The sequence below is a fragment of the Astyanax mexicanus genome, chromosome 12, assembly GCF_023375975.1.
Source record: "Astyanax mexicanus isolate ESR-SI-001 chromosome 12, AstMex3_surface, whole genome shotgun sequence".
Taxonomy (NCBI): domain Eukaryota; kingdom Metazoa; phylum Chordata; class Actinopteri; order Characiformes; family Acestrorhamphidae; genus Astyanax; species Astyanax mexicanus.
In genome coordinates this window covers 42,713,873-42,727,712 of record NC_064419.1, presented here as the reverse complement: position 1 = coordinate 42,727,712, position 13,840 = coordinate 42,713,873, and the positions used below count along the sequence as shown (strand labels likewise).

Genomic DNA, 13,840 nt, shown 5'->3' with positions numbered 1-13,840 from the left:
GATGAAAAGAGAGTGAGCAGGAGAGGAAAAGAAAAGAGAAAGGGGGAAGGAGAGGAAAAAAGAAAGAGAATAAAAGTGAAAAGAAAAAGAGAGCAGAAAAGCAAAATAGAGAGAGAGAGAAAAGAGAGAGAGCAGAAGAGGAACAGGAAAGATGGGGAACAAGAGAGGGAGAGAGAAAAGGAGAGTGGAAACTAGAAAAAGGACAGAGAGAGAGAGCTCAGGGAAATAAAAAGAAAGTGAAGAGAGAGGAAACGACAGAGAGCAGAAAAGGAAAAGAGAAAAACTGTGGACTTTTTCATTTATGTATCTCTGATATTGGCACGAAATGAAAAATAACATCCATGAGCTGTAAGTGTTCCACTGGCTGCTGAAGTATGCAGCTAGATTCTGTAATGTAAAGTTATTTTTTAGCACCGCAGGTAGAAATGGGTTCGGTTTATTAGTGTGTGTTTTTTTCTGTGTGTTTTCAGCTCCTGCACATGAAGAGTAATAAGTATTTGACGGTGAATAAGCGTCTGCCGGCTCTGCTGGAGAAAAACGCCATGCGGGTCACTCTGGACGCTACAGGCAACGAGGGGTCCTGGCTCTTCATCCAGCCCTTCTGGAAGCTGAGGACCAACGGAGACAATGTAATTTACTATAGTGCCACTGATTCAGACTTATACAAATACATGCAAATACAACTGCACTGCCTTTAAGCAGAGCACAGAGACAGAGCTCCTGATTTAGACAAATACTAACTACAATCACATTCACCTTTTAACATACAGGCAGCAAACAAACACACACACACTCACACACACACACTCTGTAATACAGTAAACCCACATCCCAGAGGAGCAGTGAGGGTCAGGCTCAGTGTCCCAACAGTAGCAGCTTATGAATGAATGAATGAACTTATGTAGCGCCTTTCTAGAAACCCAAGCCCACTTTACAATTAACACGTTTTACACACAATCACATTACACATCAACACTCATCCACACACCAGTAAGAAGCAGCAGCCAATAGCGCACAGCGTACTCTCAACCGGAAACGACCGTCCACCTGGAGGACTGCATCGGGCACTACAGCATTTACCCAGGATAGAGGGCCAATCCATATCTGGGCACAGTCATACACACACACTTACACACACACAAACCTACATACATACCACACACTTTACACATACACACTCCATACAGTATTCCATTTTTCTGGGCAATTTAGAGTATCCAATTTACCTGATCTCCATGTTTTGGACTGTGGAGGAAACCGGAGTCCCCGGAGGAAACCCACGCAGACACGGGGAGAACATGGAAACTCCACCCAGATAAGGACTTGAACCCAAGACCCCAGTGCTGGGAGGCGAACGTGCTAACCACTAAGCCACCGTGCTGCCTTATCCCCTGATTATGACCCTGTGTTCACTACAATGGACTTCATGTATTTTCTTTTGTAAATTTGGCACATAACATTAATTAAGACCAGTAGCTTAGCCTTGATCACTGCACTGGAAAAGAAAAGCACTAAAGCCAACGAGGCAAAGTTAGCCATGATTTTTTACTAATTTAATATGATTATGTGTGATTTTATCATGTTTACAGATGGTTTGTGAAATGAAAAGGTCAATGTTAAATATAAAATAAAAATATTAAACACAGACTTCCAGTGCAATACAATTTTTTTTTAATTAAATAATTAATTGAATTTAATGGTTGCATAGATTTTTTTTTTATTCGAATATTAGTTCTTTGTTTGCATGACAGACAAAAAACATCATTCGTATACAAGTGCATCTCAAAAAATTAGAATATCATTGAAAAGTTTAAAATGTAAAACTCATATATTATATAGATGTAATACACACAAAATAATCAATTTAAGCGTTTATTTATTTTACTGTTGATTATTATGGTTTACAGCCAATAAAAAACACAAAAATCAGTCTGTCAGAAAATTTGAATATTATATATGACCAGTTGGTTCTTTTGGCGGTGTGGACAGTGTGCCACAAGTCCTGCTGGAAAATGAAATCTCCATAAAAGTTGTAAGCAGATATATTCTGCTGTAGCTCTCTTTTGTCGCATCGAGCTGCAATATGATCATACATTAGCTAGAAAAAGAATATTATATTAATCCTTTTTTTTTCATCCTTTTTTATTTATGACCATATGTCTCAATTAATTATTATTATTTACAACATTCTTAAGCATGATGAAATAGTAATTTAATTATTTAATTATGTATGAACTAGTGTCAGTTAATGACTAGTTGAGCTATTACTAACCATTTAACAGTGTTTTTACTATCATACATACTGTTAATTGATGTAGCCTTATTGTAAAGTTGCCAGATTATGTTTATAATCGTAAATAAATAAAATACCATAAATACCACAGTGCCCACAGAGCCACTATTGCCAACATATAAACCCTGCTGATATGTTAGACTACAGAAATCCTGTATGATTTGGTGTTAAATGTGTTTTTGTGTTGACTGTGCTCGTGTTTAGGTGGTGGTTGGTGATAAAGTCATCCTGAACCCGGTTAATGCAGGACAGCCTCTTCATGCCAGCAACTATGAGCTCACTGATCACCCCGGCTGTAAAGAGGTGGGCGGATTCATTTCGGTTCACTTTACTGTGATAGAAAGTACTCTGGCAGTGTTTACTGATTTGTTTATTGATAATTATTGAGAAATTATTATTATAAAAATACAGGAATGTTTTAGGATACATAATACTTAAGTGTATTATGCAGATTATTTTGGGGGTATTTTTGAGTATTCAATGATCAATGGCACGCAGAAAATACATATATTGCATATATGCCTGTCACAGTAAATAAATTATTGATTTTTTGTAAATTACCTCAATAATATCTAATAATTGTGATATTGTCTATTGTGTTTATTTGTTTATGTGTATGTTTGTTCACATATATAACAGTGAACAGTATTTTAGCCAATCATGTTTCAAAAACCGACCAATTCTTTACACACAGTGTGAACTACAGAAGGTTAAGAAATAAGTAAATTATTACCAAACTATGATTTATATAATTTTTATTGTCTTTAAAAGCGTATGATTGTTTTGACAAAAAATATTGTCATTTTAACAATAATTTTTGGTCCACAAAAAAATTCTCATTGTGACCTAACTGCATATTAGTGTTAGGTGCTATTCTTAAAAGTGCTAAAATAAGCTAAAATAAACCACATGGAAATTGTTAGCCATTATTGTGCTTATGATGTTTATTATGTATAAAATATTTTAATATTTTAAAGTAAAACATGGTATTGCTGAATACATCACCCAGCACTAGCCAAACACAAATTAAATGAAGGACAAAATTATGTACTCTTATTAAAATTATATATATATATTTTTTAAAGCATTCTTTTAGTGATGTCTTAGAAGAAATTTTAATTTCATAAACAAAAAAAACATGCTTATAAAAGAGATCTATGTGATCTGTGTTTTATAAACTTGCTTTTTCATGGAGCCAAAGATGGTTCTTTTATGATATTAAGACCCTTTCAGACCCTGCATCCATTGCAGTGGACGACATCGGCTTTCTTTTTTGTATTATTGCATTTAATACAGGCTGATACCTGTTGTCCAACAGAATTGAGATTTATCAGCCAGCACCTAATATATTACATATCACTGGAATGTAATTTAGATCTGTTAAAATGCCCAAATAAGTGTGTGAGTGTGTCCCCTACAGGTCAACTCTGTAAATGGCAACACCTGCTGGAAGATCAACCTGTTTATGATGTTCAGCGATCACAAAGATGAAGTTCTAAAAGGAGTGAGTGACTGTATTGAATGATTATAGTGATATAGTACCGGTAATATAGCTCTGTTTCTGTACTGATAAACACAGTATAGTTGTTTGTTATTTTAATGCCTGATATCCATTTTTTATATATTACTGTACAGCATGTTTCAGCTCTGATTCACTCTTATTTTGGTGCAGGGCGATGTGGTTCGACTCTTCCATGCAGAGCAGGAGAAGTTTTTGACCTGTGATGAGTACAAATCCAAGCTACACGTTTTCCTGCGTACGACCCTGCGTCAGTCCGCCACCTCAGCCACCAGCTCTAACGCTCTGTGGGAAGTGGAGGTACTGTGAGAGTTTGCTTTTATGGATTTTTAGTAGTTAGGTAAAGAATTTCTACAAAAAAAAGAGCTATTTATTGTCTATTAAGTACACAGAGGAGTGAAATTACGTTCCTATAGGACAGTAGTGAAGCATGATGCAGAACAATACATGAGAGAAGTCAAGTCAAATAGATTTATTGTAAATACTGCATATCATTGCTGTCCAATTAAAAACAAGTACCTCCATTTTGTCGATTTTTAGATTAGTAGATTATTTAAACAAACCAACTGTTCCTTATACTGTGTTAAAATATTGTGTATAGACCAATAGTATTTCTTAAAATTTACCTGAAATTAAATGTTTTTACATTGACTTCCATTGAAAGTTAAGAAGGTTTTATCTTTCTCTTCTACAAAGTTGCTGGTTTGGAGATACTTGTTTTTAATTGGACAGTGACGATGTGTTCAGGCTACAAGTGGTCCAGCAGTCTAAAGTGCTGCCACTATGATCAGGAGATTGCTGGTTCGAATCCTGTTCATGCAGCTTGCCATCAGCTATCGGAGCCCTGAGGGAGCACAATTGGCCTTGCTCTCTCTGGGTGGGTACAGTAGATGGCGCTCTTTCCTCACATCACTCCAAAGGGTGATGTGGATCAGCACAAGGCTGCGTCTGTGAGCTGATGTATTAGAACCGAGTCGCTGCGCATCATCAGCAGTTTAAAAAGAGGCGGAGTCTGACTTCACATGTATCAGAGGAGGCTTGTGCTAGACTTCACCCCCCTGGTGTTGGGGCATATCACTAGTGATAGGGAAAGTCCTAATGAATGGTTTGGGTAATTGGCCGTGTAAATTGGGGAGAACATGGGATGCATCATAAATGGTGTCAAAAAGTGATATTTAAAAAAAATCTCAGTTTCTCAGTTTTGTCAGTGTTGGGGAAGGTGACTGATTTATGTTTTTTTGTGCTCTGTAGGTAGTTCATCATGACCCCTGTAGAGGAGGAGCAGGACACTGGAACAGCCTCTACCGCTTCAAACATCTGGCAACAGGCAATTACCTGGCTGCAGAGGTAAATTGACCTTCAGCACAGCTGCTAGAACCATGAGGGATAACATACAGATACAGTTACAATGTCTGGTAAAGGGTTAAAGAACACTAAGAAAAGAGCGATGTCCAATTACAGAAGAAGTGGCATTAGTCCTGTTAATCAGCACATTACATACAAAAAAATCTAATTTTACAGTTCTGAGTTTTTCTGTTAAAACTTTAGAAAAGTAAATACAGCTCTGGAAAAAAGAGACCACTTTAAAATGATGAGTTTCTTTGATTTTATCAAATTGAAAACCTCTTGAATATAATCAAGAGGAAGATGGATGATCACAAGCCATCAAACCAAGCTGAACTGCTTAAATATTTGCACCAGGAGTGGCATAAAAGTATCCAAAAGCAGTGTGTAAGACAGATGGAGGAGAACATGATGCCAAGATGCATGAAAACTGTAATTTAAAAACCTGGAGTATGCTACAAAATATTGATTTCTGAACTTGTTTTCTTTGCATTATTTGAGGACTAAAAGCTCTGTGTCTTTTTTATTATTTCAGCCATTTCTTATTTTCTAAAAATAAACGCTCTAAATGACAATAATTTTATTTGGAATTTGGGAGAAATGTTGTCTGTAGTTTATAGAATAAAACAACATGTTATTTTACTCAAACATATACCTATAAATAGCAAAATCAGAGAAACTAATACAGAAACTGAAGTGCTCTCTTAATTTTTTTCTAGAGCTGTAATGTGATACAACCCTGTAAGAGACTGTAAGTGTTTGTTTTATCAAATCATATATATATTTTTTGTATCAGGAGAATCCGGGCTACAAGGGGGACAGCAATGAAATGCAGCCAGCGGTAGGCCTGTATTATTATTTATATGTTATGTTATAACATATAAAACACATACATGTATATTTTTCCAGTCATTCCACACATACTATTAAGCCTGTATCTTCTTTGTGTGCCTCAGGTGGACACAGAGAGTAAGAGGAGTAATAAGAGGAGTCTGGGTGAGAGGATTAAGTATAAGCTGGTTGCAGTGCCTCATGGGAACGACATCGCCTCACTTTTCGAGCTGGACCCCACTACACTGCAGAAAACAGACTCATTTGTGCCCAGGTGCTGATGATGCTGTGCTGCTCTGGCTGCTCTGTGTACCAGTTGTACTATTGAATGATGTACGTGTTATTTTGAGGAATTTTGCAAATCAAATTTGCATAACTTTGTTTTTTGTTTATCTTCCTGTTAGAAACTCTTATGTGCGCTTGCGTCATTTGTGCACAAACACGTGGATCCAGAGCACCAATGTGCCAATTGACATCGATGAAGAGAGGCCCATTCGCTTGATGGTAAAAAGAACCTTTACATTTTCTTATTTTCTTCCACACATGTAGAGGTTATGTGAGGAATGTCCCAGCCTAATTTTAGCCCCTGTTTTTTTCGGGATTATCTGGACATTCTCCTAAACATTCCATCATTCCTCCTTAAAAAAAAAAACTTATTCAACTTTTATTTAAATTAAAGTATTTTGAGGGTGGCCCTCATTTACAATGTAGCCACGCAAATACACAGGGAAGGGATTGTTAAATAAAATAAATAAATAAATAAAAAGACACAGCATTTTAATAATATATATAAGATACTTTAAAATAAAAAATATAAAACAAATAAGATAAAATTAAAATAAGAAATGAGTAGGAGTCATAAAATCATAGGTAAAAAATCTTAAGTAATAAAAATAAGAATATTAAAAAATAAGAAAATTAAGAAAATAAGAACTACAAATAATAAATAAAGCTAAGCACATAAAAGAGTAAAAAATATATAACAAGCAATAACTAAAAACAGTTAAGAAGAATAAAATAAGAAATAAAATAAAATATATACAAGTAGAATAAAAAAGAAACCATAAACGAAGGGGTAAATATATTAAATGAAACAAAAAAATAACTATATAATAATGACCAAAAACAACTCAAAAAACTAAAAAGGAGCTATAACAGTGTCAGACTGTCAGAAGGTGGTTAGAGACTAGGAGTTTAAAATGATTTAGTGACACCATTGAGCTGAGCTTCAAGGTTTCCTGTAGAGAATTTCAGCTCACTGCTGCTCTGTAGCTAAAAGCAGATTTAACCAGTTCAGTTAAAACTCTCAGTATCTGAAGGATGATCCAATCACTGGAGTGAGTCTGGTAAGTTGTTTTTATTTTTAATAAGCCTGTAAATCACCTGGGAGAAACCACAGGTTTTCTTTTTCTAACTCATTAGTAGCTCTTAATTGCCCCATTCCAACATTTTTTTGTAATGTGAAATGCAGGAATTGATGTATATTAATCAATTAAATAAAGATTTGAAATAATTTCTTAATTCTGAGGTTCATGCTGTCTGCTATAAAATAAATGTCAAAGTAAACTTAAAGTAAAAATATGTAAATAGTATTGAAGTAATATATAGGTGATGTAGTTAGAAGGATGGGTGGGTCAAAATATTGATATTGCAATATATCATAGCGTTTCCGTTTGCAATACAATATCGGTACATGTCGTCAAATATTGATATTTTTATTGAAACATAATCTTTTATTGAAATGTGCTCTAAACTTCCTAAGACAGAAAAGTTACATGTGATGGTTCTGTAATCAAATGAATAGGGAAACCTGCGGTGAAGAATGTGAAGAATGTAGGTGGTTAAATTCTGTAACACTGAAACCAATAAATCCAATGTAAAGTAGTCAGTGCACAGCTACAGCATAACAGTGTAAATTTGCTGTGCACTTAAAATAAATTAACACACTATTGAGTAATTAATGTCTAAACCTCTGGCAACAAAAGTGAGTACATCCCTAAGTGAAAATGGCCAAATTCAATTAGCCAATTAGCCATTATTAATAAAAACAAATTAACTTTTAAATGTGATTTGTTTTCACATGAATATAAAAATTAAATGAATGATTGGTTATATTGTTAATATATTGTTGTTTATATTGTTAACTTTACACATACCATGACTCTTCTTCCTCTTCTTCTCGTAGCTGGGAACTTGCCCAACTAAAGAGGACAAAGAAGCTTTTGCTATTGTCTCGGTCCCGGTCATGGAGATTCGGGATTTGGACTTCGCTAATGATGCCAGTCTCATGTTGAGCACTGTGGTGGACAAGTTCAATGCTGGTTTTATCAGTCCTAATGACAGAAGGTAAAACCAATATGTAAAAATATGTGTTGCCCTTAATCAGACCATGTGTATAAAAAGTATGAAAACATATACCTCCAATAATGCAATGTTTCACAATGTGAATAATAAACTCTGTGTTCAATATTGGAGTAAAATAAATTATATTGGACAAATTTATTCTTGTTTTTCCTTGTGCAAGTTTTTAAAACATTTTCTGACATGTCCACACAGTGTTTGGCATATAATGGACATGCCTGCATATCTATGTTTGTGGTTTCCTAAATTCTTGGTGTATTCACTGTGCAGGTTTGCCATTAAGCTGCTGGAGGACCTGGTGTTTTTTGTGATTGATCAGATTAACAGTGGGCAGGTTGTGCTGGAGGTGGTGAACAACAAACCCAACCGTGAGAGACAAAAGCTCATGCGAGAGCAGAACATTCTCAAACAGGTAAATCCCTTTAAACCGGCACCACATCAAAGACCTACTTACTTTGTATCATGTTTCTCGGCTGTATCATTTTTAGTATCATATTCCATTAAAGAAATAATTCACTGTATTATTTTCTCCTTAAATCAGATGTAGTCGTTTGGTAAGAACATTTAAATTTTTTGCAATTGGTCTACAAGTGTTTTGTCATAGAAATCCATGTTATTGATTGACAGACATCTATTACATGTTAGCAACACTAGTATAGCTAATTAAAAATATGCTCTGTGTTCCCCTAAGCTGTTGGTCTGGTAACAATCCACAATAAACTCCACTTATTTATCTCCACCAATCACAAACTCACACTGCATCCTGAAATTTACTCACTGTGACCCTGCACCACTAATACTTTTCACCACTCCCCCAGTTACATCAAATTGTCTATATGCAAATAAGAATGTATACTATGAATATGTTTAAAGTTTATATATTTCTATTTCTATTTCTATTTGATTGTGTATTATTAGTTTGGGTTTACCTACTGGAAAGGACCTGGTACCTAAGGGCATTTTCACACTTGTCCGGAATAAATGAGTCATCACTCAAGACTGAATCTGGGCTGATTTGTTTTCACACACAATAACATTTTCTGAACTGTGGATCAATTGAGCAATCCAATACGCAAAGCTTCTCCCAACCAGCATCCGTTTGCATATTGTTAGCTGTAAAGTATTGTTAACTGATGGAAAGGGAAATAACACCATAAGTTGAATCGTCACATAACAAAATAACCAATCACAATAGCTCCTATACGAACTTGGTTCAGAGAGCTTCTGTATAACTATGATGTAATATAATGATTTGATTTATATTATGATAAAATAATATGATTTGATTTATCATCCGGTGCAAGGGGACATAAAACTCATTTTTGCATGCTTTTGTATTTGGACATTCTAAAAGGGAATAAAACTGGTGAGAATAGAGCTGATGAGATTTATTGAAATGAAAGTGATTTTGTCCAAAGAACTTCATTTTCTCTCCAATTTACATGGCCAGTTACCCAACCCACTCATTAGGACTCTCTCTATCACTAGTGATGCCCCAACACCAGGAGGGTGAAGCATAGCACATGCCTCCTTCGACACATGTGAAGTCAGGCTCCGCCTCTTTTTGAACTGCTGCTGATGCAGCATTGACGAGTAGCATCACAGCGTGTTCGGAGGAAAGTGCAGCGACTTGATTCTGATTCATCAGCTCATAGATGCCTTGTACTGATTGTACTGATCACCATCACCCATGACATATAGAGGGAAGAGAGCGCCATCTACCCACCCAAAGAGAGCAATTGTACTCTCTCTGGGCTCCAGTAGCAGATGGCAAGCTACATAAACAGGATTCGAACCAGTGATCTGCTGATCATAGTGGCAGTGCTTAGCCCATTGTACCACTCTGTGCCCTCTCCATAGACCTATTCTAATTTGTGCAAAGACAAAAAGGGTATAATATGTCCATTAAGATAATTAAACTTGGACCTCACTCCTACAGATATTTGGGATCATCAAGGCTCCATTTAAAGACAAAGGAGAGGGTCCTCTGCTGAAGCTGGAGGAGCTGTCTGATCAGAAGAATGCACCCTATCAGTACATGCTCCGACTGTGCTACAGAATCCTTCGCCACTCTCAGGAGGACTACCGCAAAAACCAGGTATAACTACTAAGTGCTAACCCTAGCTTCTTTCTGCTGTAACCCCTCAAACCCTGAGGGTATAATTCATCACTCTGTATTGATAAATAGTTTACATAAAGTTTTATTGATCCCCTACGTTGCTAAATAATTATGAATATATGTAATTGTAAAATAGTAAGTTCAGTGGGTTTTTACTAAAAGCATCTTTCTTTCTGCCTCCTTCATGCCATCAGGAGTACATAGCCAAGCAGTTTGGAGTGATGCAGTCTCAGATTGGTTATGACATTCTGGCTGAGGACACAATTACAGCTCTGCTGCACAACAACCGCAAACTACTGGAGAAGCACATCACAAAGACGGAGGTGGAGACGTTTGTCAACCTGGTGCGCAGAAACAGGGAGCCCAGGTTCGTCCCAATCTAAACTTAATCTTAGATTATACACACAGTAGCTTCAGTATAGGGCTGCAGCTATTGATTATTTTTGTGTTCGAGTACTCTACTGAAAAATCGATTAGATTAATCGAGTAATCGGATGAAACATTTTTGCTTGGTTAAAGAGCAAAGAGCGCATTGTGTCAAAATAAAAGTTGCGCTCTGAGATTTTAAATTAAATAAACGATTACTCGAGGCACAGAAATTGAGTCGATCATTTTTTTGGAAAAGTAATGGAAATTTGGTCTACAAATCTTTGTTTCCGTTTATTGATGGAGAAAATCTATATTGAGGTAACAAATACATCAGCTCAGAGTTAATTCAGTAATTTAGCCCTACACAATGGTATTTTATTTTTTTATTTTTTCATTAAAAATTGTGTCGTATTCATTTTAGTTTTAGTTGATTTTTGTTTTTATTGTCCATGTTTTGTTTTAAAAATTATATGGTCATGAAAATTTGCCTTAAAGGCATGGAAACGTCATGAAAAAAATCTTGGAAATTTATTGGTTAAAAGTGTATGAACCCTGTCTTTAGTTTCAGTGGGAGTTGAGGATGACAAGGCCAGTTTCTGTCCCATGACATGTGGCATGCCAGTGTATTTTAATCAATAGCTCAGTCTATAAATACTTCTCGCTGTATACATATATATAACTAAATTATTTATATTAATTATTTATTTATATTAATGTATAATTAAATTTAAAAAAAATCAATGTACATCAAATGTTTTTTAACATTATTTGTTTACTCAAGGTTTCTGGACTACTTGTCAGACCTGTGTGTTTCCAATAATGTGGCCATACCAGTGACGCAGGAGCTGATCTGTAAGTGTATGCTGGACCCCAAAAACCAAGATATCCTCATCAAAACACAGTGAGTACACTGTAGATTGTAAACAGGTTAGGCAATTATTTATGATCGATCATTTATATAGCAAAATGATCAGTTTCTCTGATTTTGATATTTATAGGTATATGCTTGAGTAAAATTAACATTACTGTTTTATTCTATAAACTACAAACAACATTTCTCCCAAATTTCAGATAAAAATATTGTCATTTAGAGCATTTATTTACAGAAACTGAGAAATAAACATAAGATCACTTAAAAGCAGTGTGAAAGACTGGTGGAGGGCATGGCCAGCTGTGATCTGGGTAAAAATCTGGGTTATTTCACCAAACATTGAGTTTTACACACATTAGTATTGTTGATTCTAAATGAATATAAACTTGTTTTATTTGCATTATTTGAGTTCGGAAAGCTCTGAAAGTTCTTTTTCATTATTTTGACCATTTCTTATTTTCTGAAAAAAAAGTTGTCAGTAGTTTATAGAATAAATAGAATGAAACAACAATGTTCATTTTACTCAATCATATACCTATAAATAGTAATATCAGAGTAATATAATAACATTTTATCATTCTTTAATCTTTACATTGAGCTGTATATTTATACATAACAATGCACTCCTAAAAAATTCTGTGTATTCCTCAAGCAATATAAAAAAAACATGCATTTATGTATGTGTGTATGTGTGCAGACGACGCGACCGTAAAGACAATCATCACAATGCTGAGTACTCTGAGGATTATGGAGAAGGGGAGGATGAGGTGTGGTTGATCTGGATGGATAAAGCCAATGAAACTCAGGAGAAAAGCATCCGAGCTCTTGCTCAAGAAGCCAGACAAGGAAATGCTCATGATGAGAATGTGTTAACATACTACAGGTATGACTTTCAGCAATAAAATAACATATTGTGGTAGAAATCACATTTACTTTACTATAAATAAAACAGCAAACATACAGTAAGCTAAGGGTGAACCATGATTTGTTTTATTTGCAGTGTAATTATATATTGTTTGCATCTACTAGAATTGTACTGTACTGTAACCTTTTTTATTTATAAACAGAAATAAAAGGAATTTAAAGGGAATATGACTTAATCTACTGTGATAATAAGCTTGTTACATAAGTAATACTGTAATTTTACAGTACTGTTTTTTTCGCACTATAAGGTGCATTATTTTTAATGTCAAACAAGTGCTGGATGTTAATCTATACAGATTTCTCTACTTAAAACTGTTTATTTTGGTGAGTAAAGCGCTTCTGTTTATTAACAGCAAAAAAGATTTCCAGATTTCCATTTAGGCTAGTCAGACAGCGCTACACTGAGGAACCCTGAGTGTTCCTGTAAGCCAGGGTGATATTAGCTAGCGGTTCTTACCATGTAGCTTGTTTTAACACGATAAATACGCAGACTACAGTCCAATATACTCACCTCTGAACGGCGAAAGAGCTAACTAGCGCATTGGTTCGTTGTTGTGGTGTCGGACGTGGACCAAACAGGTCCTCACTGAAAGGTGTGTTTAAAACCGATTGCTTCTAAAAAGGAAGCAGCGCGACCAAATTTATCTCTACACCTTAATCAGAAGCATGTAGCGGAGTGGAAGAAGGGCTGCTCTCAGCGGAATGAACGCAGAGGCAGCAGCAGTACTAGTTCACCATTCAACGTAAAAAAACACGCAACTGTCCCTACAACATCTTCCAACCGTGTACCAGGTTCTGTATGCACTACAGTTTATGATTTTTTGCATATTAATGAGAAAAGATCATCTCATTTTATAGAACACTGGCACTTATTTAAAAGTTTTGTTTTGCAATTCCAGCACAATGGGGACAATTCTTTACTTAATAGAATATTAAATTGTACTTGTTTTCTATTTTGTAAGTTTTATCAAAAAGGGCACCATTTTATTTGTTTTTATTTGTTTTTTGGGGGTGGGTTTATTTATTTATTTATTAAGTTTGAGGGTGCATTGTGTCAGTACCTAAACTATGTTGGAGAAAGCTTTCTAAAAGTTACTAGATGTTCTCACTGTTTACAATTGTTTTTTGCTTGTTTCTGGTTGCACTTTAACCACAAAGGGGACATTAAAGGGAAAACTAAATAAATAAGAACTCGTTTTTAACCATTTC

The 13,840-nt window shown here is 35.3% G+C and overlaps 1 protein-coding gene across 2 annotated transcripts in view; it reads left to right on the top strand.

Annotated features, from left to right (window-relative positions):
- Positions 1-13,840, top strand: part of itpr3 (inositol 1,4,5-trisphosphate receptor, type 3) — a 71,163-nt gene that overhangs the window by 18,034 nt on the left and 39,289 nt on the right. For both annotated transcript variants that reach the window (XM_049485591.1, XM_049485590.1), the window contains exons 5-18: positions 471-629; positions 2,498-2,596; positions 3,714-3,797; positions 3,966-4,112; positions 5,064-5,159; positions 5,953-5,997; positions 6,113-6,261; positions 6,392-6,491; positions 8,173-8,333; positions 8,619-8,760; positions 10,288-10,446; positions 10,662-10,834; positions 11,618-11,737; positions 12,405-12,590. In XM_049485591.1, coding sequence (XP_049341548.1) covers positions 471-629; positions 2,498-2,596; positions 3,714-3,797; positions 3,966-4,112; positions 5,064-5,159; positions 5,953-5,997; positions 6,113-6,261; positions 6,392-6,491; positions 8,173-8,333; positions 8,619-8,760; positions 10,288-10,446; positions 10,662-10,834; positions 11,618-11,737; positions 12,405-12,590 — 1,820 coding nt within the window. The remainder of the gene's footprint in view (positions 1-470; positions 630-2,497; positions 2,597-3,713; positions 3,798-3,965; positions 4,113-5,063; positions 5,160-5,952; positions 5,998-6,112; positions 6,262-6,391; positions 6,492-8,172; positions 8,334-8,618; positions 8,761-10,287; positions 10,447-10,661; positions 10,835-11,617; positions 11,738-12,404; positions 12,591-13,840) is intronic.